The sequence below is a fragment of the Salmo salar genome, chromosome ssa27, assembly GCF_905237065.1.
Source record: "Salmo salar chromosome ssa27, Ssal_v3.1, whole genome shotgun sequence".
Lineage (NCBI taxonomy): Eukaryota > Metazoa > Chordata > Actinopteri > Salmoniformes > Salmonidae > Salmo > Salmo salar.
In genome coordinates this window covers 8,826,739-8,852,575 of record NC_059468.1, presented here as the reverse complement: position 1 = coordinate 8,852,575, position 25,837 = coordinate 8,826,739, and the positions used below count along the sequence as shown (strand labels likewise).

General features: G+C 41.7%; 2 protein-coding genes across 8 annotated transcripts in view; both read right to left on the bottom strand.

The window, feature by feature from the left end:
* Nucleotides 1-1,136: 1,136 nt before the first annotated feature.
* LOC106588457 (interleukin-11) lies at nt 1,137-19,504 on the bottom strand. Its single transcript, XM_014177489.2, has 5 exons — nt 19,227-19,504; nt 9,115-9,275; nt 8,910-9,005; nt 2,247-2,417; nt 1,137-1,707 (listed from the first exon to the last, which is right to left on the bottom strand). Exons 1-5 carry the CDS (start codon nt 19,372-19,374, stop codon nt 1,543-1,545), a joined length of 741 nt encoding a protein of 246 aa, XP_014032964.1. The 5' UTR covers nt 19,375-19,504; the 3' UTR covers nt 1,137-1,542.
* The window catches only part of mag (myelin associated glycoprotein), an 18,185-nt gene continuing 11,819 nt past the window's right edge, over nt 19,472-25,837 (bottom strand). For 4 of the 7 annotated variants that reach the window (XM_045709175.1, XM_045709177.1, XM_045709176.1 and 1 more), the window contains 7 exons: nt 25,063-25,146; nt 21,869-22,180; nt 21,120-21,386; nt 20,852-20,948; nt 20,709-20,727; nt 20,307-20,396; nt 19,472-20,139 (listed from right to left, as the gene is read on the bottom strand). In XM_045709175.1, coding sequence (XP_045565131.1) covers nt 20,056-20,139; nt 20,307-20,396; nt 20,709-20,727; nt 20,852-20,948; nt 21,120-21,386; nt 21,869-22,180; nt 25,063-25,146 — 953 coding nt within the window. In that variant the 3' untranslated portion in view covers nt 19,472-20,055. The remainder of the gene's footprint in view (nt 20,140-20,306; nt 20,397-20,708; nt 20,728-20,851; nt 20,949-21,119; nt 21,387-21,868; nt 22,181-25,062; nt 25,147-25,837) is intronic. The other 3 variants (NM_001140455.1, XM_014177086.2, XM_014177089.2) reach the window with 1 other exon arrangement.

Genomic DNA, 25,837 nt, shown 5'->3' with positions numbered 1-25,837 from the left:
TGCTATGCAGATGACACACAATTAATCTTCTCCTTTCCCCCTTCTGACAACCAGGTGGCGAATCGCATCTCTGCATGTCTGGCAGACATATCAGTGTGGATGACGGATCACCACCTCAAGCTGAACCTCGGCAAGACGGAGCTGCTCTTCCTCCCGGGGAAGGACTGCCCGTTCCATGATCTCGCCATCACGGTTGACAACTCCCTTGTGTCCTCCTCCCAGAGTGCTAAGAGCCTCGGCGTGACCCTGGACAACACCCTGTCGTTCTCCACTAACATCAAGGCGGTGACCCGATCCTGTAGGTTCATGCTCTACAACATTCGCAGAGTACGACCCTGCCTCACACAGGAAGCGGCGCAGGTCCTAATCCAGGCACTTGTCATCTCCCGTCTGGATTACTGCAACTCGTTGTTGGCTGGGCTCCCTGCCTGTGCCATTAAACCCCTACAACTCATCCAGAACGCCGCAGCCCGTCTGGTGTTCAACCTTCCCAAGTTCTCTCATGTCACCCCGCTCCTCCGCTCTCTCCACTGGCTTCCAGTTGAAGCTCGCATCCGCTACAAGACCATGGTGCTTGCCTACGGAGCTGTGAGGGGAACGGCACCTCCGTACCTTCAGGCTCTGATCAGGCCCTACACCCAAACAAGGGCACTGCGTTCATCCACCTCTGGCCTGCTCGCCTCCCTACCTCTGAGGAAGCACAGTTCCCGCTCAGCCCAGTCAAAACTGTTCGCTGCTCTGGCACCCCAATGGTGGAACAAGCTCCCTCACGACGCCAGGACAGCGGAGTCAATCACCACCTTCCGGAGACACCTGAAACCCCACCTCTTTAAGGAATACCTGGGATAGGATAAAGTAATCCTTCTAACCCCCCTTAAAAGATTTAGATGCACTATTGTAAAGTGGTTGTTCCACTGGATATTATAAGGTGAATGCACCAATTTGTAAGTCGCTCTGGATAAGAGCGTCTGCTAAATGACTTAAATGTAAATGTAAATGAGGAGAGATTACTAGAAACTAACTAGGTTTACCCTTTTATCTGTGGATTAATTGTCAGAGTAGAGGACCTTGTGCATTTCAGGTAAAATAACAACCCAATGTTTATATCACAGGACAAATTAACTAGCAACAGCAAGCTAGCTAAATTGCCATGAATGTTTCATGTGTTTCAACCTATCCCCAAATTAATATAGTTGGTTCAGTGTTCGTTTTGATATTCAAACCCGCGTGTCCTAATTGCGTCTTTTGTGAGCCCGTGCTCGGTCTAGTCAGCATGTAAAAGTTGAGTACCCCTGATTTAAGACCACAGGGGGAAGTAAAAAGCAATTGACCGTATAGAGTGCATTATGTTTGAAAGAACGACAACATGTTACAGTAAGCTGAATCTTAGATACTCAAGTTGAACACTTCTCATTCACAGTAAGTAAGCGTACCTAGAAAAGTGGCAGAAATCTTTAGTTAAATTCAAAAAGTTAACAGCGCTTTGGAGGAAGGCATTTGTTGTCGCAAAGAGTAGGAACCTAGGTGGCGGGAACCTTGATGTCAAAGGCCCTGAACCTGTGACTTAAGGAGGACCAGCACTCTGGTAGACCATTGACAGTAGAATCCTAACCGTTCAGGAATCTCGTAGGAGAGGAGGACCACGTCCCAGGTTGTGAGTCGAGTTGGGAAAGAAGGAATGGAAATCTGGGGTAGTGGGCACGCGATCTATAATGGTGGGAAAAAGCGGGGTGGGAAAAGTTAGAATGGTGTCAACTAAGAATGTTATTTTACTGTGAAATATTACATCTTAACATACCACAGTCAATTATCAAAATCCAAACAGATTTTCCATATTTGTTATATTATATAGGTCGTTTTTTCCCCACAGAGTGACTAAGCTAAAATGCTTGGGTACATTAAGGTTTCTACCACTGGCATTAGTCAGCTCTTTTTGTGCCACCTCAGCTGTGCGTCATATTGATCTGAGTGGAGTAGGATGACATTGCCCCTATACTCTTCTAAGGTCAGTTATTTTTTCTCTCACTTATGGATAAGGTTAGGAATCTGAGAGCATAAGTGGATCCTAGATCTGTACCCAGTCTAACTATTACGGTGGCAAGGCATGTGAACTAAACGGTTATAGAGCAAACAACCTAATTATGACAACACATAGGTTGTAATATGGATTTATTTTTCTGGCCTGGCTTCCCCAGTGATTTTCCACACACACCGCTACTGTACCCAGAGTATATTGAGCTACCTACCTGCTGTAGCGCAGTGGTGCAGAGGCTTAAGATATGCTGTAGGCCTCTAGTGACCTCTACTGTCTTGAGAGAGACCGGCAGGCTCATACTGACTCGGACATCAATCAGCCAATCAAGGTGCAGCTTAAAGGAGCGGAAATCCGTGTAAAGTTGGGAGAGAGAGTCGTTTAGCTGGCAGAGGGGAGAGAGGGTGACAAGGTGTGAGTTCTAAAGACTCGGGACTTGACAATGTGTTATAAACACATGATTTAGTACAACATCAAAAAGCTTCTGAAAAGTGTTCCGGGTGAATTGATAAAGCATCCCTGAAGCATTCCTCACAATATAGTAAATAAACCGAGCGGTGATGAATTATGGAATACATTTATGTCGCTTTAAGTCACCACATTTATGTCACTTTGTCAATTTCACTCAATGTAGCACGGTATACAGTGCCTTGCAAAAGTATTCAGACCCGTTGGATTTCTTCACATTGTATTGTGTTACAAAGTAGGATTACAATTGATTTAATTGTCCGTTTTTGTCAACAATCTACACAAAATACTCTGTCAAATTTGATTTTTTTTTTTTATATAGATGAATAAAAATGAAATAACTAAAATATAGTAGTTGCATAAGTATTCAGCTCCCTGAGTCAATATATGTTAGAAACACTATTGGCAACAATTATAACTTGTTGGGTAAGTCTCATAAGAGCTTTGCACACCTGAATAATTCAGGTGAAAAGAATAATGGGCAAATATAGTGCAATATTTGACCATTATTCTTTTCAAAATTCTTCAAGCTTTATCAAGGTGTTTGGGATCATGACTAGACAGCAATTTTAAAAGTCTTGCCATAGATGTTCAAGCAGATTTAAGTCAAAACTGTAACTTGGCCACTCAAGAACATTCACTGACTTCTTGGTAAGCAACTCGAGTGTAGATTTGGCCTCGTGTTGTAGGTTATTGTCCTGCTGAAAGGTGAAAACCTCTCCCAGTGTCTGGTGTGAAGCAGATTGGAGCAGGTTTTCCTCTAGGATTTTGCCTGTGCTTAGCTCCATCCCATTTCTTTTCATCCTGAAAAACTCCCCAGTATTTGTCGATGTCAAACATACCCGTACCATGATGCAGCCAACAGTATGCTTGTAAATAAATAGGCAGTTACTCAGTGATTTGTTGTATTTGCCCCAAACATAAGGCCTTGCATTTATGCCAAAAAGTGTATTCCCTTGTCGTTTTTTTTTTTGCAGTATTACTTTAGTGCCTTGTTTACTTTAATGTTTTGGAATATTTTTATTCTGTATATTTGTATTCTTCTTTTCACTCTGTCATTTAGGTCATTATTGTGGAGACACAAACTTGTTGTTGATCCATCCTCAGTTTTCTACCATCACAACCATTGAACTCTGTAGCTGTTTAAAAATCACCAATGGCCTCATGGTGACATTCCTAAGCAGTTTCCTTCCTGTCCTGCAGCTCAGTTCAGAAGGACGACTGCATCTTTGATGTTCTGGGTGGTTTAATACATCATTCACAGCATAATTATTAACTTGACCATGCTTAAAGATATATTCAATGTCTGATTTGTTATTGTTACCCATCTACTAATCACTGCCCTTCTTTATGAGTCTTTTCCCATGGTCTTTGTAGTTGAATCTGTGCTTAAAATTCAATACTTGACAGATGTTGTATGTATGAGGGACAGTGGAAGGGGTAGTCATAAAAAAATTATGTCAACCTCAATTGTTTCACACAAAGTGAGTCCATATAACTTATTATGTGATTTGTTAAGCCAAATTTTACTTAAAAACTAATTTAGTCTTGCCTTAACAAGAAGGGTGAATACTTATGCAACGACTATATTTGTGTTATTTAATTTGTAGAATTGTCTCTTCACTTTGGCATTATGGAGTATTTTGTGTAGATCAATGATAAAGAATTGCAATTGAATCTATTTCAATCCCACTTTGTAACACAACAATACGTGAAAAAAGTTCAAGGGGATGTAGACTTTCTATAGGCACTGTATGTACTGTGTCTTCTGAAAGTGTTCACACCCCTTAACTTTTTCCACATTTTGTTGTGTTACAGCCTGAATTTAAAATGTATTACATTTTGATTTTGTGTCGCTGATCTACACACAATACCCCATCATGTCAAAGTGGAATTATGTTTTTGGAAATTTTTTGCTAATTAATAAAAAATTCAAAGCTGAAATGTCAGTAAGTATTCAACCCGCTGTTACGGCAAGCCTAAATAACTTCAGGAGTACAAATGTGCTTAACAAGTCAGATAATAAAGTTGCATGGACTTTTAATGACTACCCTATCGCTTCTCTACATCACACAGAATTATCTGTAAGGTCAAAATCAAATCAAATCACATTTTGTTGGTCACGTATACATGGTTAGCAGATGTTGACGCGAGTGTAACTAAATGCTTGTGCTTCTGGTTCTGACAGTGCAGTGATATCTAACAAGTAATCTAACAATTCCCCAACAACTACCTAATACACCCAAATCTAAAGGGGTTAATAAGAATATGTACATATACATTTATGGATAAGCGATGGCCAAGCAGCATAGGTAAGGTGCAATAGATAGTATAAAATACAGTATATACATGTGATATGAGTAATGTAAGATGTGTAAACATTATTAAAGTGGTATTATTTAAAGTGGCATTGTTTAAAGTGACTAGTGATCCATTTTTTTTTAAAGTGGCCAGTGATTTTGTCTCAATTTAGGCAGCAGCCTCTCTGAGTTAGAGATTGCTGTTTAGCAGTCTGATGGCCTTGAGATAGAAGCTGTTTTTCAGTCTTTCGGTCCCAGCTTTGATGCACCTGTTCTGATCTCGCCTTCTGGATGGTAGCGGTTTGAACAGGCAGTGGCTCGGGTGGTTGTTGAACTTGATGATCTTTTTGGCCTTCCTATGGCATCGGTTGCTGTAGGTGTCATGGAGGGCAGGTAGTTTGCCCTCGGTGATGCGTTGTGCAGACCGCACCACCCTCTGGAGAGCCTTGCGATTGAGGGTGGTGCAGTTGCCGTACCAGGCTGTGATACAGCCTGACAGGATGCTCTCGATTGTGCATCTGTAAAAGTTTGTCAGGGTTTTGGGTGACAAGCCAAATTTCTTCAGCCTCCTGAGGTTGAAGAGGCGCTGTTGTGTCTTCTATACCACACTGTCTGTGTGGGTAGACCATTTCAGTTTGTCTATGATGTGTACGCCGAGGAACTTAAAAACCTTCCACCTTCTCCACTGCTGTTCCTTCGATGTTTATAGGGGGGTGCTCCCTCTGCTGTTTCCTGAAGTCCACAATCATCTCCTTTGTTTTGTTGACGTTGAGTGAAAGGTTGTTTTCCTGACACCACACTCCGAGAGCCCTCACCTCCTCCCTGTAGGCTGTCTCGTCGTTGTTGGTGATCAAGCCCACTACTGTTGTGTCGTTTGCAAACTTGATGATTGAGTTGGAGGTGTGCATGGCCACGCAGTCGTGGGTGAACAGGGAGTACAGGAGGGGGCTGAGCACGCACCCTTGTGGGGCCCCAGTGTTGAGGGTAAGCAAAGTGGAGATGTTATTTCCTACCTTCACCACCTGGGGGCTTCCAGCTTGATGATGAGCTTGGAGGATACTATGGTGTTGAATGCTGAGCTGTAGTCAATGAACAGCATTCTTACATAGGTATTCCTCTTGTTCAGATGGGATAGGGCAGTGTGGAGTGTGATGGCAATTGAGTCGTTTGTGGACCAGTTGGGGCGGTATGCAAACTGAAGTGGGTCTAGGGTGGCTGGTAAGGTGGAGGTGATATGATCCTTGACTAGTCTCCTTAAGCACTTCATGATGACAGACGTGAGTGCTACGAGGCGGTAGTCATTTAGTTCAGTTATCTTTGCCTTCTTGGGTACAGGAACAATGGTGGCAATCTTGAAGTATGTGGGGACAACAGACTGGGATAGGGAGCGATTGAATATGTCCGTAAACACACTGCGTATGCTCTGAGGACGCGGCTAGGTATGCCGTCTGGGTCAGCAACCTTACATGGGTTAACACGTTAAAATGTTTTACTCACGTCGGCCACGGAGAAGGAGGGGGGGTGCAGTCCATGTTAGTGGGCCGCGACGGTGGCACTGTATTATCCTCAAAGCGGGCAAAGAAGGTGTTTAGTTTGTCTGGAAGCGTGACATCGGTGTCCGTGATGTGGCTGGTTTTCTTTTTGTAGTCTGTGATTTCCTGTAGACCCTGCCACATACGTCTCATGTCTGAGCCGTTGAATTGCGACTCCACTTTGTCCCTATATCGGCATTTCACTTGTTTGATTGCCTTGTGGAGGGTATAACTACACTGTTTATATTCAGCCATATTCCCATACTTCTTTCCAAATTCGATTGTTCGCGCGTTCAGTTTCCAGTCTGCGTGATCAAAACAATCTTGAAGCTTGGATTCCGATTGGTCAGATCAGCGTTGAATAGTTCTAGTCACTAGTACATCCTGTTTGAGTTTCTGCTTATAAGACGGTAGGAGCAAGATGGTGTTGTGGTCAGATTTGCCGAAGGGTGGGCAGGGGAGGGATTTGTATGCATTGCGGAAGTTAGAGTAGCGGTGATCGAGTGTATTACCACTGCGCATAGTGCAATCAATATGCTGATAGAATTTAGGTAGCCTTGTTCTCAAATTTTCTTTGTTAAAATCCCCAGCTACAATAAATGCATCCTCAGGATATATGGTTTCCAGTTTACATAGAGTCCAGTGAAGTTCCTTGAGTGCCATCTTGGTGTCTGCTTGAGGGGGAATGTACAAAACTGGGACTGTAACTGAGGAGAATTCTCTTGGGATGTAAAATGGCCGTTTGATTGTAAGGAATTCTAGTTCTGGTAAGCAGAAGGACCTGCATGTTGTTATGATTACACCATGAGTCGTTAGTCATGAAGCATACACCACCCCCGCCCTTCCTCTTCCCAGAGAGGTGTTTATCTCTGTCGGTGCGATGCATGGAAAAGCCCGGTGGCTGAACAGATTCCGACAACATATCCCGAGAGAGCCATGTTTTCGTGAAACAGAGAATGTTACAATCTCTGATGTCTCTCTGGAAGGCAACCCTTGCTCGAGTTTTGTCTACCTTGTTGTTAAGGGACTGGGCATTGGCGAGTAGTATACTCGGGAGCGGTGGGTGAAGTGCACGACTATGGAGCCTGACCAGGAGGTCGCACCGTCTGCCCCTTCTGCGGCTCCGTTGTTTTGTGTCGGCTTCTGGGATTAGATCCATTGTCCTGGGTGGTGGTCCGAACAGAGGGTCCGCTTCAAGAAAGTTGTATTCCTGGTCATAATGTTGGTAAGTTGATGTCGCTCTTATATCCAATAGTTCTTCTCGGCTGTATGTAATAAGACTGAAGATTTCCTGGGATAACAATGTAAGAAATAATACATAATAAAACTAAATACTGCATAGTTTCCTAAGAACTCGAAGCGAGGCGACCATCTCTGTCGGCGCCATCTTGCTCAGTTGAACAGTTTTCCAATGCCTCGCAAAGAAGGGCACATATTTGTAGATGGGTAAAAATTCAAAATTAAAGCAGACATTGAATATTTCTTTGAGCATGGTGAAGTTATTAATTACACTTTAGATGGTGTATCAATACACCCAGTCCCTACAAAGATACAGGCGTCCTTCCTAACTCAGTTGACGGAGAGGAAGGACACCGCTCAGTGATTTCACCATGAGGCCAATGGTGATTTTTAAACCAGTTCCAGAGTTAAATGGTTGTGATAGGAGAAAACTGAGGATGGATCAACAACATTTTAGTTACTCCACAATACTAACCTAAATTATGGAGTGAAAAGAAGGAAGCCTGTACAAAATAAAAACGTATTCCAAAACATGCATCCTGTTTGCAATGAGGCACTAAAGTAATACTGCAAAACATGTGGCAAAAAAAACTAACTTTTTGTACTGAATACAAAGCATTATGTTTGGGGCAAATCCAACACAACACATCACTGAGTACAACTCTTCATATTTTCAAGCATGGTGGTGGCTGCATCATGTTATGGGCATGCTTGTCATCGGCAAGGAATAGGGTGTGTTTTAGGATAAAAAGAGAAGGACTGGAGCTAAGCACAAGAGAACCTGGTTCGGTCTGCTTTCCATCAGACACTGGGAGACAAATCCACCTTTCAGCAGGACAATAACCTAAAACACAAGGCCAAATATACACTGGAGTAGCTTACCAAGACGACATTGAATGTTCCTTAGTGGCCTAAATACAGTTTGGACTTAAATCGGCTTGAAAATCTATGGTAAGACTTGAAAATGGTGTCTAGCAATGATCAACAACCAACTTGACAGAGCATGAATTTATTTTTAAGAATAATGGGAAAATATTGAACAACACAGCTTTGCAAAGCTCTTTGAGACTTACCCAGAAAGACTCACAGCTGTAATCGCTGCCAAAGGTGATTCTAACATGTATTGACTCAGGGGGTTGAATACTTATCGAATCAAAATATGAGTGTTTTATTTTCCATTAATTATTATTATTATTTGTATTTTTTTATTTACATTACGTAGTATTTTGTGTAGATGTTGTAACACAACAAAATGTGGAAAGGGTCAAGGGGTGTGAATACTTTCTGAAGGCTGAAAGCATGCAATAAGGACTGGACTCGAGAAGACGGGATACATACCTTCAGTGAACTGAGGTGATTTGCCGTGTGTTCCATCTCTGGAAGAGTGTCAAGGTTGTATTCCAGAAGCTCTATACCGCTGAACTCACTTTCACTCTGAAGGAAGAGGGCATAGGTAAGAGTTATATTGGATGGTCAACTAATGAGAGTATGTTGACTAGCATTGACTGTGCTGTGCCTAACAAAATACGGTCAACTCACTCACCTGAAGATTCCTTGTCAGCATCTGCAGGTTTCTCATTTGCTGGACCATCATTGTCAGACGGGCACAGAGGGGGAACTTGTGGCTTGGGCGTGACCACGAAAGGACAAGCAGCTGGGCTAGTAGCAGCAACAGGAGGAGAGACTGTGTTGAGTTAAGCCACGCTGCAGAGATAAGAAAAAAAATCCTCATTTTAGAGAGGTACATTGTATGAGGCATTGGATCAGGGTTACATTCAAGATCGCAGCATTCATTTACGTTTCAAAATAGGTTTGCTTTGAACAATTGCCACTGTTTACAATGCTATGAAACATTATTCAACAATTACAAAGCAGTGATTTAATAGCCTGGTACCAGACCAAATGGTAGGCCTACATTAGAGTGAGTGGACATGCTGATTGGTTGCCACGTAACAGGGGTTTGTCTTCCCAGAGAGCAAGAAGCCATCGTGGAACCAGATATATTTTTTTTACCTGGCCACTCTCCCCTTCACTTTGGCACAACATGCCTTTACCATGAGATGCCATATGCTACCATGAGCAGGAAAAACATAGATATGATAGGTTCCATTTCAAAAAGAGGTTCCGTTTGATGAAGGAGTCATCCAATCACCATGGAGTCCAACTGTTTCATCATTGACTCATCAAGCCGACAACTTCAAATAATATTTTCTAGACTAGGGGTATATTGCTAGCTAGCACTATGACTCAGAGTTTAGACAGTAGGCTAGTGATTCATTTGATGCAACCAAATCATGAGTATTGATGTCAACTGTTTTCCTAGCCAGCAGACTGCATCAGAAACACTGCAACCAAACCTTCATATAAATCCCCAACCAGAACTAAACAAGATATTTCAGTTGAAGCCAAGTCATTGATGAAGAATGCTGAGTATGTTGTAATAGACATCTTAGGTTCCTTGTAAACATAAAGGAGCAACATGTTGATGACCAGTACATCACCAGTAGAATAATACAGTAGCATCTATATCCCCTATACACTTCTTATAAACCATTATCAATGCTTGAGAAACAGGATAGGGTTTGAAACAACTTCAAAGAAAGTCACCATTTCCTGTACAATACTTTCACTTGATTGAAAAATGCATTTGTCATTTCATTACCTGATAAATAGAACGCAGTCTGACGCAGGCAAAAGTCTATGATCCTTTTAACATCTTCTTAAGGTTAGAAACAACGTACTTATGTTGTTAAATGTCATCAATTTAGCCATGGAGTTAAAGAGAGTAACCTTAGAGGTAACCATTTCCTGTTCAGTCATTTCATGTAAAAATGATTGTCACTTGCACTGTCAAAAAGTTATTTCTGACCCAGTTTTCATACAGATGTTCAGCTGATTCAGATACCACTGAACTGAAGTTTCATGTAGCCTTGGGCTGACCTAACACACCCCCATGTATTTGAGAATTTCCTTAGAAATTCTCCACACATTGTTGCTTGTAAGTGCATTGCCTTGTCTACGTACAGTGGATTAGTATTCTGGAAATGTATCATTATAGTGTGTTGGATATGCCTATATTACTCTCCTAAATAGAATAAAATTGCTTAAGTTATAAGTTCAGTGGTTTTATATATTTATTTATTTGTGTATTTGTTTCCATGTTGTTTGCCCAAATCCTCTCTTAAATGGATTGTGTTGATTTCAAATCCTATTCAGATGATTGGGAATGAAATTGCAAACGTTCTAAATGGTGAAGATTGATTTACATGAGGAATTGGTCCAAAAGTGCTAGTGTGGATTGCAATCACTCTTTGTCCATAGACTGCTTTCAAGGTAAAAAATCAAATACAGACATGCTCAAATTTGTTGGTACCCTTACAGCTCATTGAAATAATGCTTCATTCCTCCTGAAAAGCGAGGAAATTAAAAGCCAATTTTATCATGTATACTTGCATGCCTTTGGTATGTCATAGAATAAAGCAAAGAAGCTGTGAAAAGAGATGAATTATTGCTTCTTCTACAAAGAGATTCTAAAATGGCCTGCACACATTTGTTGGTACCCCTTAGAAAAGATAATAAATAATTGGATTATAGTGAAATTTCAAAGTAATTCCTTTCTTTAATTAGTATCACACGTCTCCAATCTTGTAATCAGTCATGCAGCCTATTTAAATGGAGAAAGGTAGTCACTGAGCTGTTAGGTATCATTGTGTGCACCACGCTGAACATGGACCAGAGAAAGCAAAGAAGAGATTTGTCTGAGGAGATCAGAAAGAAAATAATAGACAAGCATGGTAAAGGTAAAAGCTACAAGACCATCTCCAAGCAGCTTGATGTTCCTGTGACAACAGTTGCAAATATTATTAAGTTTAAGGTCCATGGAACTGTAGCCAACCTCCCTGGGCGCGGCCGCAAGAGGAAAATCGACCCCAGATTGAACAGAAGGATAGTGCGAATGGTAGAAAAAGAACCAAGGTTAACTGCCAAAGAGATACAAGCTGAACTCCAAGGTGAAGGTACGTCAGTTTCTGATCGCACCATCCGTCACTTTTTGAGCGAAAGTGGGCTCCATGGAAGAAGACCCAGGATGACTCCACTTTTGAAAGAACAACATAAAAAATCCAGACTGGAATTTGCTAAAATGCATATTAAAAAGGCACAATCCTTCTGGGAGAACGTCCTTCAGACAGATGAGTCAAAACTGGAGCTTTTTGGCAAGTTACATCAGCTCTATGTTCACAGACGAAAAAATGAAGCTTTCAAAGAAAAGAACACCATACCAACAGTGAAACATGTAGGAGGCTCGGTTATGTTTTGGGGCTGCTTTGCTGCGCCTGGCACAGGGTGCCATGAATCTGTGCAGTGAACAATGAAATCTCGAGACTATCAAGGCATTCTGGAGCGAAATGTACTGCCCAATGTCAGAAAGTTCTGTCTCAGTCGCAGGTCATAGGTCCTCCAACACGATAATGACCCAAAACACATAGCTAAAAGCACCCAAGAATGGATAAGAACAAAACATTGGACTATTCTGAAGTGGCCTTCTATGAGTCCTGATCTGAATCCAATCGAACATCTATGGAAAGAGATGAAACTTGCAGTCTGGAGAAGGCACCCATCAAACCTGAGACAGCTGGAGCAGTTTGATCAGGAAGCGTGGGCAAAATTACCTGTTACAGGTGCAGAAGACTAATTGAGAGCTACAGAAAACGTTTGATTGCAGTGATTGCCTCTAAAGGTTGTGCAAAAAAATATTAGGTTAGCCTCTCTAGGGTAGGGGGCAGTATTTTCACATCCGGATAAAAAACGTACCCGATTTAATCTGGTTATTACTACTGCCCAGAAACTAGAATATGCATAGAATTGTTTGATTTGGATAGAAAACACCCTAAAGTTTCTAAAACTGTTTGAATGGTGTCTGTGAGTATAACAGAACTCATATGGCAGGCAAAAACCTGAGAAGATTCTGTACAGGAAGTGCCCTCTCTGACCATTTCTTGGCCTTCTACACTCTCTTTATTGAAAACAAAGGATCTCTGCTGTAACATGACACTTCCTACGGCTCTCAGAAGGCGCCAGAACGTTGAATGATGACTTTGCAGCCCATGGCTGAAAAACAGTAGCGCATTTGGTAAGTGGTCGATCTGAGAACAATGAGACGGGTGCGCGCGTGCACGTGAAGAGGCCATTTTCAACTTTGAGTCTTTGAACGAAAACAGGGTTTCCCGGTTGGAATATTATCGCTTTTTTATGAGAAAAATCGCATAAAAATTGATTTTAAACAGCGTTTGACATGCTTCGAAGTACGGTACTGGAATATTTAGAATTTTTTTGTCCACCCTTCGTCACCCTTCGGATAGTGTCTTGAACGCAAGAACAAAACAGAGGATATTTGAACATAACTATGGATTATTTTGAACCAAAACAACATTTGTGGATGAAGTAGAAGTCCTGGGAGTGCATTCTGACGAAGAACAGCAAAGTTAATCCAATTTTTCTTATAGTAAATCTGAGTTTGGTGAGTGCCAAACTTGGTGGGTGTCAAAATAGCTAGCCCGTGATGGCGAGCTATCTACTCAGAATATTGCAAAATGTGCTTTTGCCGAAAAGCTATTTTAAAATCAGACATAGCGATTGCATAAAGGAGTTCTGTATCTATAATTCTTAAAATAATTGTTATGTTTTTTGTGAACGTTTATCGTGAGTAATTTAGTAAATTCACCGGAAGTTTGCGGTGGGTATGCTAGTTCTGAACATTTACATTACATTTAAGTCATTTAGCAGCCACTCTTATCCAGAGCGACTTACAAATTAACGTCACATGCTAATGTAAAAAGCTGGTTTTTGATATAAATATGAACTTGATTGAACAAAACATGCATGTATTGTATAACATAATGTCCTAGGAGTGTCATCTGATGAAGATCATCAAAGGTTAGTGCTGCATTTAGCTGTGGTTTTGGTTTTTGTGACATTATATGCTAGCTTGAAAAATGGGTGTCTGATTATTTCTGGCTGGGTACTCTGCTGACATAATCTAATGTTTTGCTTTCGTTGTAAAGCCTTTTTGAAATCGGACAGTGTGGTTAGATTAACAAGAGTCTTGTCTTTAAAATGGTGGAAAATAGTCATATGTTTGAGAAATTGAAGTAATAGCATTTCTAAGGTATTTGAATATCGCGCCACGGGATTCCACTGGCTGTTGAGTAGGTGGGACGATTTCGTAGAGAGGTTAAAAGTGCTTCCCTCACAATCTTAAATAAGCATGCCCCATTCAAAAAATGTAGAACTAAGAACAGATATAGCCCTTGGTTCACTCCAGACTTGACTGCCCTTGACCAGCACAAACACATCCTGTGGTGTTCTGTATTAGCATCGAATAGCCCCCACGATATGCAACTTTTCAGGGAAGTTAGGAACCGATGTACACAGGTAGTTAGGAAAGCTAAGGCAAGCTTTTTCAAACAGATATTTGCATCCTGTAGCATTAATTCCAAAAAGTTCTGGGACACTGTAAAGTCCATGGAGAATAAGACCATCTCCTCCCAGCTGCCCACTGCACTGAGGCTAGGAAACACTATCACCACCGATAAATCCACGATAATCAATCATTTCAATAAGCATTTTTCTACGGCTGGCCATGCTTTCCAGCTGGCTACCCAGACCACGGTCAACAGCTCTGCACCCCCCATAGCAACTTGCCCAAGCCTTCACCCAAATCCAGATAGCTGATGTTCTGAAAGAGCTGCAAAATCTGGACCCCTACAAATCAGCTTGGCTTGACAATCTGGACCCTCTCTTTCTAAAATTATCCGCCGCAATTGTTGCAACCCCTATTACTAGCCTGTTCAACCTCTCTTTTGTATCATCTGAGATCTCCAAAGATTGGAAAGCTTCCGCAGTCATCCCCCTCTTGGGAGACACTCTAGACCCAAACTGTTTCAGACCTATATCTATCCTACCCTGAATTTCTAAGGTCTTTGAAAGCCAAGTTAACAAACAGATCACCGACCATTTTGAATCCAACCGTACCTTCTCCGCTATGCAATCTGGTTTCCGAGCTGGTCATGGGTGCACCTCAGCCACGCTCAAGGTCCTAAACGACATCATAACCACCATCGATAAAAGACAATACTGTGCAGCCGTATTCATCGACCTGGCCAAGGCTTTCGACTCTGTCAATCACCGCATTCTTATCGGCAGACTCAACAGCCTTGGTTTCTCAAATGACTGCCTCGCCTGGTTCACCAACTACTTCTCAGACAGAGTTCAGTGTGTCAAATCGGAGGGGCTCTTGTCCGGACCTCTGGCGGTCTCTATGGGGGTGACACAGGGTTCAATTCTCGGGCTGACTCTTTTCTCTGTATACATCAAGGATGTCGCTCTTGCTGCTGATGTTCCTCTGATCCACCTCTACGCAGACGACACCATTCTGTATACTTCTCGCCCTTCTTTGGACACTGTGTTAACAGACCTCCAGATGAGCTTCAATGCCATACAACTCTCCTTCCGTGGGCCCCAACTGCTCTTAAATGCAAGTAAAACTAAATGCATGCTCTTCAACTGATTGCTGCCTGCACCTGCCCGCCCGTCTAACATCGCTACTCTGGACGGTTCTGACTTAGAATATGTGGACAACTACAAATACCTAGGTGTCTGGTTAGACTGTAAACTTTCCTTCCAGACTCACAATAAGCATCTCCAATCCAAAATTAAATCTAGAATCGGCTTCCTATTTCGCAAGAAAGCATCCTTCACTCATGCTGCCAAACGTACCTTCGTAAAACTGACTATACTACCGATCCTAGACTTTCGCGATATCATTTACAAAATAGCCTTCAACACTCTACTCAGCAAATTGGATGCAGTCTATCACAGTGCCATCCATTTTGTCACCAAAGCCCCATATACTACCCACCACTGCGACCTGTATGCTCTCGTTGGCTGGCCCTCGCTTCATATTCGTTGCCAAACCCACTGGCTCCAGGTCATCTATAACTCTTTGCTAGTTAAAGGCCTGCCTTATCTCAGCTCACTGGTCACCATAGCAGCACCAACCCGTAGCACGCGCTCCAGCAGGTATATTTCACTGGTCACCCCCAAAGCCAATTCCTCCTTTGGCCGCCTTTCCTTCCATTTCTCTGCTGTCAATGACTGGAACGAATTGCAAAAATCACCGAAGCTGGAGACTCAAATCTCCCTCACTAACTTTAAGCATCAGCTTCAGGGCAGCGTACAGATCATTGCACCTGTACATAGCCCATCTGTAAATAGCCCACCCACCTACCTCATCCCCATTTGTTTTGCTCCTTTGCACCCCAGTATCTCTACTTGCACATTTATCTTCTGCACATCTATCACTCCAGTGTTTAATTGCTAAATTGTAATTATTTCACCATTATGGCCTATTTATTGCCTTACCTCCCTAATCTTACTTCATTTGCACACACTGTATATAGACTTTTCTATTGTGTTATTGACTGTACGTTTGTTTATGTGTTACATTTATGTTTAACTCTGTGTTGTTTGTGTCGCATTGCTTTGCTTTATCTTGGCCAGGTCGCAGTTATGAGAAGTTGTTCTAAACTGGCCTACCTGGTTAAATAAAGGCAAAATAAAAACATTTTAAAAAAGTCCTCCGACACATTGGTGCGGCTGGCTTCCGGGTTAAGTGGGCATTGTGTCAAGAAGCAGTGCGGCATGGTTGGGTTGTGTTTTGGAGGACGCACTGCTATTGACCTTCGGCTCTCCCGAGTCTGTACGGGAGTTGCAGTGATGAGACAAGACTGTAACTACCAATTGGATACCATGAAATTGGGGAGAAAAAGGGGTAAAAAAATATATATTCTAAATGTAAAAATGTAAAAATAAATAAATATTGAATAAACAATGGTGGATGCCAATTACTTTTGTCAGTTTAAATTTTTTTCAGAGAAAATAGTGCATTCTTCATTTTTGTGGAGGGGTACCAATAAATTTGAGCACTTCTGTATATAAATATATCATAATCGCGGAACTATACATTCAATTTGCACCCCCCCCCACACACACACACACACACACAGACATACATCCCCAGTCAATAGTATATCAGAAATACTTACTTTTCATTGTCACCCCAAAATCCAAAAGCTGTAAAAAAAAAACTGTCAGCAGCCTCAATCGTTCGTCCCTCTAAATGAGTTCACAAATCCAAACGTTCTCTTTTATAGAATCTGTACGATGACACGTCACCTGAGTCACCCTCTCCATTCATAGAAGAATGCCCCCGCAATTCTCCTCTCCCTCCTCCCTTCTAAAACACGGCTATTCACTTTCTTTCTTTGTTTTCCATCATACCGGTTGGGTTCTTTATACTGGTTGGGTTATTTTTACTGGTTGGGTTCTTTATACCAGTTGGATTCTTTATACTGGTTGTGTTCTTCGTACTGGGTGGGTTCTTTATACTGGTTGGGTTCATTAGTTGGGTTCTGGTTGGGTTCTTTAAACCAGTTGGATTCTTTATACTGGTTGGGTTCTTTATACTGGTTGGGTTCATTAGTTGGGTTCTGGTTGGGTTCTTTAAACCAGTTGGATTCTTTATACTGGTTGGGTTTTTTATACTGGTTGGGTTCATTAGTTGGGCTCTGATTGGGTTCTTTAAACCAGTTGGATTCTTTATACTGGTTGGGTTCATTAGTTGGGTTCTGGTTAGGGTCTTTATACTGGTTGTGTTCTTTATACTGGTTGGGTTCATTAGTTGGGTTCTGGTTGGGTTCTTTTTACCAGTTAGGTTCTTTATACTGGTTTGGTTCTTTATACTGGTTGTGTTCTTTATACTGGTTGGGTTCTTTATACTAGTTGGGTTCTTTATACTGGTTGTGTTCTTTATACTGGTTGTGTTCTTTATACTGGTTGGGTTCTTTATACTAGTTGGGTTCTTTATACTGGTTGTGTTCTTTATACTAGTTGGGTTCTTTATACTAGTTGGGTTCTTTATACTGGTTGGGTTCTTTATACTGGTTTGGTTCTTTATACTGGTTGTGTTCTTTATACTGGTTGTGTTCTTTATACTAGTTGGGTTCTTTATACTGGTTGTGTTCTTTATACTGGTTGGGTTCTTTATACTGGTTGTGTTCTTTATACTGGTTGGGTTCTTTATACTGGTTGTGTTCTTTATACTGGTTGGGTTCTTTATACTGGTTGTGTTCTTTATACTGGTTGGGTTCTTTATACTGGTTGGGTTCTTTATACTGGTTGGGTTCTTTATACTAGTTGTGTTCTTTATACTGGTTGGGTTCTTTATACTGGTTGTGTTCTTTATACTGGTTGTGTTCTTTATACTGGTTGTGTTCTTTATACTGGTTGGGTTCTTTATACTGGTTGTGTTCTTTATACTGGTTGGGTTCTTTATACTAGTTGGGTTCTTTATACTGGTTGTGTTCTTTATACTGGTTGTGTTCTTTACTGGTTGGGTTCTTTATACTAGTTGGGTTCTTTATACTGGTTGTGTTCTTTATACTGGTTGTGTTCTTTATACTAGTTGGGTTCTTTATACTAGTTGGGTTCTTTATACTGGTTGGGTTCTTTATACTGGTTGGGTTCTTTATACTGGTTGGGTTCTTTATACTAGTTGGGTTCTTTATACTGGTTGTGTTCTTTATACTAGTTGGGTTCTTTATACTAGTTGGGTTCTTTATACTGGTTGTGTTCTTTATACTGGTTGGGTTCTTTATACTGGTTGTGTTCTTTATACTGGTTGTGTTCTTTATACTAGTTGGGTTCTTTATACTGGTTGTGTTCTTTATACTGGTTGGGTTCTTTATACTGGTTGGGTTCTTTATACTGGTTGTGTTCTTTATACTGGTTGTGTTCTTTATACTGGTTGGGTTCTTTATACTGGTTGGGTTCTTTATACTGGTTGGGTTCTTTATACTGGTTGGGTTCTTTATACTGGTTGGGTTCTTTATACTGGTTGTGTTCTTTATACTGGTTGTGTTCTTTATACTAGTTGGGTTCTTTATACTGGTTGGGTTCTGGTTGGGTTCTTTATACTGGTTGTGTTCTTTATACTGGTTGGGTTTTTTATACTGGTTGTGTTCTTTATACTAGTTGGGTTCTGGTTGGGTTCTTTATACTGGTTGGGTTTTTTATACTGGTTGGGTTTTTTATACTGGTTGGGTTCATTAGTTGAGTTCTGGTTTGGTTCTTTATGCTGGTTAGGGTCTTTATACTGGTTATGTTCTTTATACTGGTTGGGTTCTTAAAACTGGTTGGGTTTTACTGATTGGGTTCTCCTATCAGGCTGTTCTATGGAATAATCTTGGCTTTGAATTAGTGATGCAATCAGACACTGGAAAAAAAATTGTCCCACTCCTTAACGCTGATATCATATGAGTTGCATTGAGGCTCACCTAAAAGAGATTATTCAAAACTAACATTTATCAGACATGTTTGATACTGTATTTGAAACGGTTGCTAAGTGGTGATTCATTTTTATCTGAATTTTAAATCGTTCTCCTCCCTTAGTAAAATAATCCCCAAAAATGTCCCCACACTGCACCCCACACACAACCCACCCAACCGTCTCTGTAGCTATCAAGTACTGTCAGATCTCCCTGTTAGCATTCTGCCTGTTGTTGTTTCATGGATGGACATGAACGCAAAGAGACTCACACAGAGCAGACAAAGGAGATGAGCGCGCCATGATGTCATCAAAGATCCCCCACTTCCCTCCTGGTGGGAAATCAGGGGGCCCCAAGGGGAGCAGGGAGGGGGGAGGGTCAGAAAGTGATGTCAGATCACGCCCTGCTTCTTTTGCCATTCCCCCCCGACCGGCCACCCACTCCTCTACTTTCTTTCCTGTTCATTGATGGAGGCAATGGAATGTGTGGAATTTCAAGAGAGAAAACACGGTAGAATGGCATTAACAGATTTATCCGACTGATTACCACACAACCCACAATCCCCTGCATGGTTTAACATCCTTTACAGAGAAGACGACAGCAATACACTGATGATGCTCAACCACAAACCAAAATCCTTCAAGAACAATTTAGTACTATTTTAGGAAATACAACTATCAGTGCATAAAGCATTGCATTAATCCAGATACACAGTCTTACACATTGAGATGTAAATACATAGCTCACAGGGGCAACACAGAGGCATTATGCCCATTGAGTTTATCCATTTGTACACTGAAAATACAGAAGTTATGGTTCATCTTACGCATGAATCCAAAGATATCCAATTTGGCCATCAATGCCCCCTTTTTTTAAAAATCAGGTGCATGACGCCTCTGAATCATTTTGAACTCTTTCAGGCGAAGTACAGTAGCAGAGGTGATGACATTCAGAAAACATCAGGTTAAAATATATAATATCATGTCTTTTGTGACTAAAAATGATATAGTATAATCCGAAGCAAAAGATACAAGATGATCATTTTCCATACGAAAGCTAAAATGAAAAGGTCAAATCTGGAGCTGTTTTGCCATGTGGTTTCAGGGCGCAGCTATTTCACTTCTTCTGCCAATTCCATTGGGGTTTTCATGAGCGCGAGCTTTACCTGGGGCAGCCCTAGTCATCTGTCAGAGGAAAACATTGTGTATGGACACACAAACACATTTATGATTTTTAACTGTACCTTATTCAAATGAATCCTCACACATAACAGTTAGCTTAAATACCTAAAAACTCAAACTTGGTATTTTGTTGTTTTGAGTTTATATTTGAGGTTTTTCTTCATAGTCACCTGGAGTTCGTCATAGTCAGAGCTGGTGCTGGCGATCCTTAGGTTGGTGTATGTGTTGTCCGCTTTCCCTGAGAGGGAGAGCTCGATCTGCTAAAATTTTGAGGATAAATCATTTCATGTAAACAGAGGAGTCATATTACCCAACAGAGGTAGCAATACTATATAATATTTAATACGAAATAGGAGTATTAGCGTTACACGTTTTATACAAAACCCCAGTAAATTTTGTCAAAGACGCAACATGTATAATAGTCATACTGAGAATTGTTAAAGTTTTGACGTGGAATTTAACACATCAAACTCTGAGTATCAAACCGCGTCATCAACTGCCAATGTCTTAAAATTGCTCAGTGGTTGAGGTTGGTTAAACAGAATATTATGAAATGAAAATGTTCCTCTTACTTTCAGTCTTCTGGAGAGACTTAATAGGGAAGGAAAAGGGGGAACTTGGGTTAGAACAAAGAGGATTGGAACAGTCCTTCAAGAAATCTATTATATAAATCTATTCCTAAACTCGATGGGCATGACTACGTAAACAATGATACCTTTTATATTTATACACATCCACGGTGACGGTCAGAACATAAAGCAACACCATCACTCCACAGATGATGTAGGGGGCCATCTTAAAAAATTGGTCACCTGAAAACAATCGGAATAGAACATGTGTTTTTAAAGTTAATTTGTTGTCCATTTGTCTTGAGTGTTATCCACAACAGCACTTTTCAACAAATCAAATGGCACTCTATTTCGTATAGTGCACTATTAGGTCAAACGTAGTGCGCTATTCATAAAGTGAACAAAATGGCTTACTTTCGAACTCCAGAGGCATGGCCTTTGACCTCTGTGATCCGTTCTGGTTGTGGGCCTCACAGAGGTAGAGCCCGCTGTCCGCCTTGCTGACCAGGAGGACTAGTGTCTGCCCATTGGCCTTCCAGGTCACCTGCCCACTGATGTCTTTGTACCAGGAGTAGCGCTCCACCGGTGGGTTGGCATCACTCTGGCAGGTCAGGGTCACTGCCCTACCCTCAGGCACAGGCCCTGTTGGGTTGGACAGGGCTACAGTGTTTTTAGGGGCATCTGGAAGACAAAATCCACACAGTTAATTCAACTTCCTGTGAAGTATACAAGCTCATTTTGATTTGAAATATTAAACACCAATTCCCACGGGGAACGTTCGTCATGTGAGCGTCAACAAGCGTGCGAATGATAGAAATATAACGTATTGAAGTGAATGAGAGAAAACAGAAAAAAATACAAATTATTAGTGTCATTTTGAAGTCTCACTAGTGAGCTGGAAGGTTGCCATAGTACTGAGAACTTGATCTCGAAAGCACTATTGAGAAGATACACATACAGTGTACAGTATGAGGATGGGAAGAATCCTTGCACAGGTATGATTAGCTTAATCACTGCCTATTATCTGCTAATTCATGTCTAACCAGTTCGTTTGTTATGCCCTGTGCTCTTTAATACTGTTAGCACTTAACAGTTAAATCACTAAACATGTTTAAACACAGAATAAAGAGATTACACTACTGTTTATGGTTGTGGTCTCTCACACAGAACATTGAGGGTCAGGTTCCCCTGAGTCGTCTTGGTGGTGCCCCCTGGCTGCAGTGTGTAGCGGGCAGAGCATTTGACCATCAGCCCGTGATGGGGGAGGGAGGCGGTAAAGGTCAGGGTGGAGATCATGGTCATGAGCCCATCTATACCCTCCTGTAGCTGGCTCTCAACACTTCCACCCAGCCCAGAGGTCCAGGTCAGGGAGGGTGGCAATGTAGGGCAAGGGGCGGGGGCAGAGCAGCTCAGTGTACCCTGCTCCCCCTCTATGATGTTGCCCATAGGGATCAGTTGGGGTCTGGGTGGGGTGACTGGGTGGATGAAGATATGTGGGAGAAAGGGTGATATTGAATCAATAACATGACAGAAAGTGGCCTGGGTATAGCTCAATGGCATGCCGTGTGGGGCAACCAGGTTGAAACTAACTTTGCTAACAATATCACTTTTCATGTTGAGTATTTGATTCTAGGGGCTCGATTCAATCAGATCCGCTTTAGCCGACACCCGCAAACGGTTGTTTTGGTGATTTCTGAGGTGGAATAGTTCAAATCCACAAATGGATCCTTGCGTTACCTTATCTGGGACACTGAATTGGACCACCCGATTTCACAATTCGACAAATCCCATGCAGACACATTAGAAGTAGGCAGTTCTGAAAATGTTGCCTCATTGTTGACTTTCAACTGCATAAATAAGGAGAACGTAACCAGGTGGCTTTTGTTGGCTATAGCCCATTTAGTTTAATGATATTACTTGAGAGTAATTATTTCTATCATCGATAGAGCCTACACTTTCTATCACTGTTTTGAACTTCTAAAGTGGTAGGGATAATAAGGAAGGAAGTGGTTTGTGACACACAAGAGCAGCCACTCACCAATTTGTCAGCTCTTACCGCAGTCACATGTCCAACACCACCAAAACATCCATTATGCGGATGTCGGCCAACACGCGTTAACGCTCCATCTGACTGGATCGAGCCCTATGTTTGCTGTTAGTATTCATAAGAGTTCAATCTAGTCATTTTGTTAGAATGTTTAGCCCTAAGGGTATAATTCAATTGGAAATCATATACAGTGCATTCGGAAAGTATTCAGACCCCTTGACTTTTCCTACATTTTGTTATGTTACAGCCTTATTCTAAAATGGATTAAATTGTTTTTTTTCCCTCATCAATCTACACACAATACCCCATAATGACAAAGAAAAAACACGTTTTTAAAAATGTTAGTAAATTTATTACAAATAAAAAAACGTAAATATCACATTTACATGAGTATTCAGACCCTTTACTCAGATCTTCGTTGAAGCACCTTTGGCAGAGATTACAGCCTTGAGTCTTCTTGGGTATGACACTACAAGCTTGGCACACCAGTATTTGGGGAATTTCTCCCATTCTTCTCTGCAGATCCTCTCAAGCTCTGTCAGGTTGGATGGGGAATGTTGCTGCACAGCTATTTTGCACAGCTGTGTGTTTAGGGTCATTGTCCGGTTGGAAGGTGAACCTTCACCCCAGGTTGAGGTCCTGAGCGCTCTGGAGCAGGTTTTCATCAAGGATCTCTCTGTACTTTCCCTTGATCCTGACTAGTATCCCAGTCCCTGCCGCTGAAAAACATCCCCACAGCAGATGCTGCCACCACCATGCTTCACAGGAGGGATGGTGCCAGGTTTCCTCCAGACGTGACGCTTGGAATTCAGTCCAAAGAGTTCAATCTTGGTTTCATCAGACCAGAGAATATTGTTCCTCATGGTCTGAGAGTATTTGGGTGCCTCTTGGCAAACTCCAAGCGGGCTGTCATGTGCCTTTTACTGAGGAGTGGCTTTCGTCTGGCAACTCTACCACAAAGGCATGATTGGTGGAGCACTGCAGAGATTGTTGTCCTTCTGGAAGGTTCTCCCATCTCCACAGAGAAACTCTGGAGCTCTGTCAGAGTGACCATCGGGTTCTTGGTCACCTCCCTGACCAAGGAAGTATCACGTTTCAGGTATGACCCAGATGCAGACAGTGTCAAAGTAACAAAAGTTTATTTCTAAATACAGGGGCAGGCAAACGACAGGTCAAAGGCAGGCAAGGGTCAGTAATCCAGAGAAGATGCAATGGGTCCAGAACAGCAGGCATTCTCAGGGTCAGGGCAGGCAGGGGTCAATAATCCAGTGAGGTGGGGCAAGGCATAGAACGGCAGGCAGGCTCAGGGTCAGGGCAGGCAGAAGGGTCAAAACCAGGAAGACTAAGAAACAGGAGCAAGAAACAGACAGGAGCAGGGGAACAAATGCTGGTAGGTTTCACAAACAAAACGAACCGGCAACAGACAAACAGAGAACACAGGTATAAATACACAGGGGATAATGGGGAAGATGGGCGACACCTGGAGGGGGGTGGAGACAAGCACAAAGACAGGTGAAACAGATCAGGGTGTGACAGGAAGAGTCTTGGTGGTTCCAAACTTATTCCATTTAAGAATGATGGAGGCCACTGTGTTCTTGGGGACCTTTAATGCTCCAGAAATGTTTTAGTACCCTTCCCCAGTTCTTTGCCTCGACACAATCCAGTCTCTGAGCTCTACGGACAATTAATTCGACCTCAAGGCTTGGTTTTTGCTCTGACATGCACTGTCAACTTGGGACCTTATATAGACAGGTGTGTGCTTTTCAAAATAATTTCCAATCAATAGAGTTTACCACAGGTGGAATCCAATCAAGTTGTAGAAACATCTCAAGGATGATTAATGGAAACAGGATGAACCTGAGCTCAAATTCGAGTCTCATAGCAAACGGTCTGAATACTTGTATAAATACGGAATTTCTAAAATCCTGTTTTTGCTTTGTCATTATGGGCAGGGGCGAAAATCTGATATCAACTTTGGAGGGGACAATTACATTAAATTTTCTCAAGAGCAATTCCTGAGCGTGACACCAAAAGTAGTGCTGTAACACATAGCCTACATTGTAATATGGTAAATGTATATTGAGGAACCAAAGAAATAAGGTGTTTGCCGTACTCCTAACTACCGGTACCCAAAACTACACAACTAATTACAACAGCACTACCATTGCCTTTAACAAATCTTAGTTCAGTCACCAGTTTAAGTTGAGAGTGGGGGTATCCATGGCATTTTCCAATTATGTTCCTATTTTACAAGTCAAAAAAATGGAGAACCTTTCATAATGTTGCCAAACAAAGACTCAACAAACTTACCTGAGACTCCCTGTCTCTGCCAGTCTGTCCCTGCATATCTGTCCCCAACTCTGCTGTCTGTGTGCCATCTGTTGCCTGCTCTGCCTAATGACATCATTGTGAAACATTTCCATTAGAATTTCATTTCTTTCTTATGAACATTGTATCAACTAGTCTTGGAGATATTAGGCTACTCGGGTTCTTACTTTGCGTTTTGGTGTACTGAAAAATACTCTGATGTCCGTCTTTTATTTTTCTGCCATTTTTCTACCTGGCTGGCTGGCTGGCTACACACACACACAGTGTGTAGGTTATTTACAGTAGGAGATGGGCTTCTATCATCTTCTATCATTCTATTTGGGCTTCGATCTAAAAGGTAGCTAGCAAATGTGAAACAGATTAAAATGACAAGAGTTGACAGCTGTATGAGTTCACCATTTACACAACATATGCTGCAACCTTTTATAATTTTAATAGTTTGTTTCATATTGGCTGGCTTCCAACAATAGCTGAATTTGCAAAGCTAGCGAGCACCAATTCCGTTTCAATGGTGTTTGCTATAATCTTTGCTACCCGGGTTAAATAAAGGTGAAATAAAATAAATAAATAAAAGTTCCCTTGTGACAATTTAGCTTTTGCAACGAGACCATTAAATATATTTAAGACAATGGTAGAAGAGAGTGTAGTTCTGTTCAGTTTGGACTTCACTTTATCGCTAACCTTATCGCAGGGACTTTGAAGCACTAACTTACATCATCTGCATGATGATCTTGGAATAAATTGACGATAGCAAAGA

What these genes read in the sequence shown, in the direction of transcription:
- LOC106588457 (XM_014177489.2), bottom strand. Translation starts at nt 19,374, where the DNA reads ATGGCAAAAGAAGCAGGGCGTGATCTGACATCACTTTCTGACCCTCCC. An exon ending in ATCACCTCAGTTCACTGAAG is followed by an intron (nt 2,418 to 8,909) that starts GTATGTATCCCG and finishes CCCCTCTGCCAG; the next exon opens with CTAAACGACTCTCTCTCCCA. An exon ending in GCACCACTGCGCTACAGCAG is followed by an intron (nt 1,708 to 2,246) that starts GTAGGTAGCTCA and finishes CCACCATTATAG; the next exon opens with ATCGCGTGCCCACTACCCCA.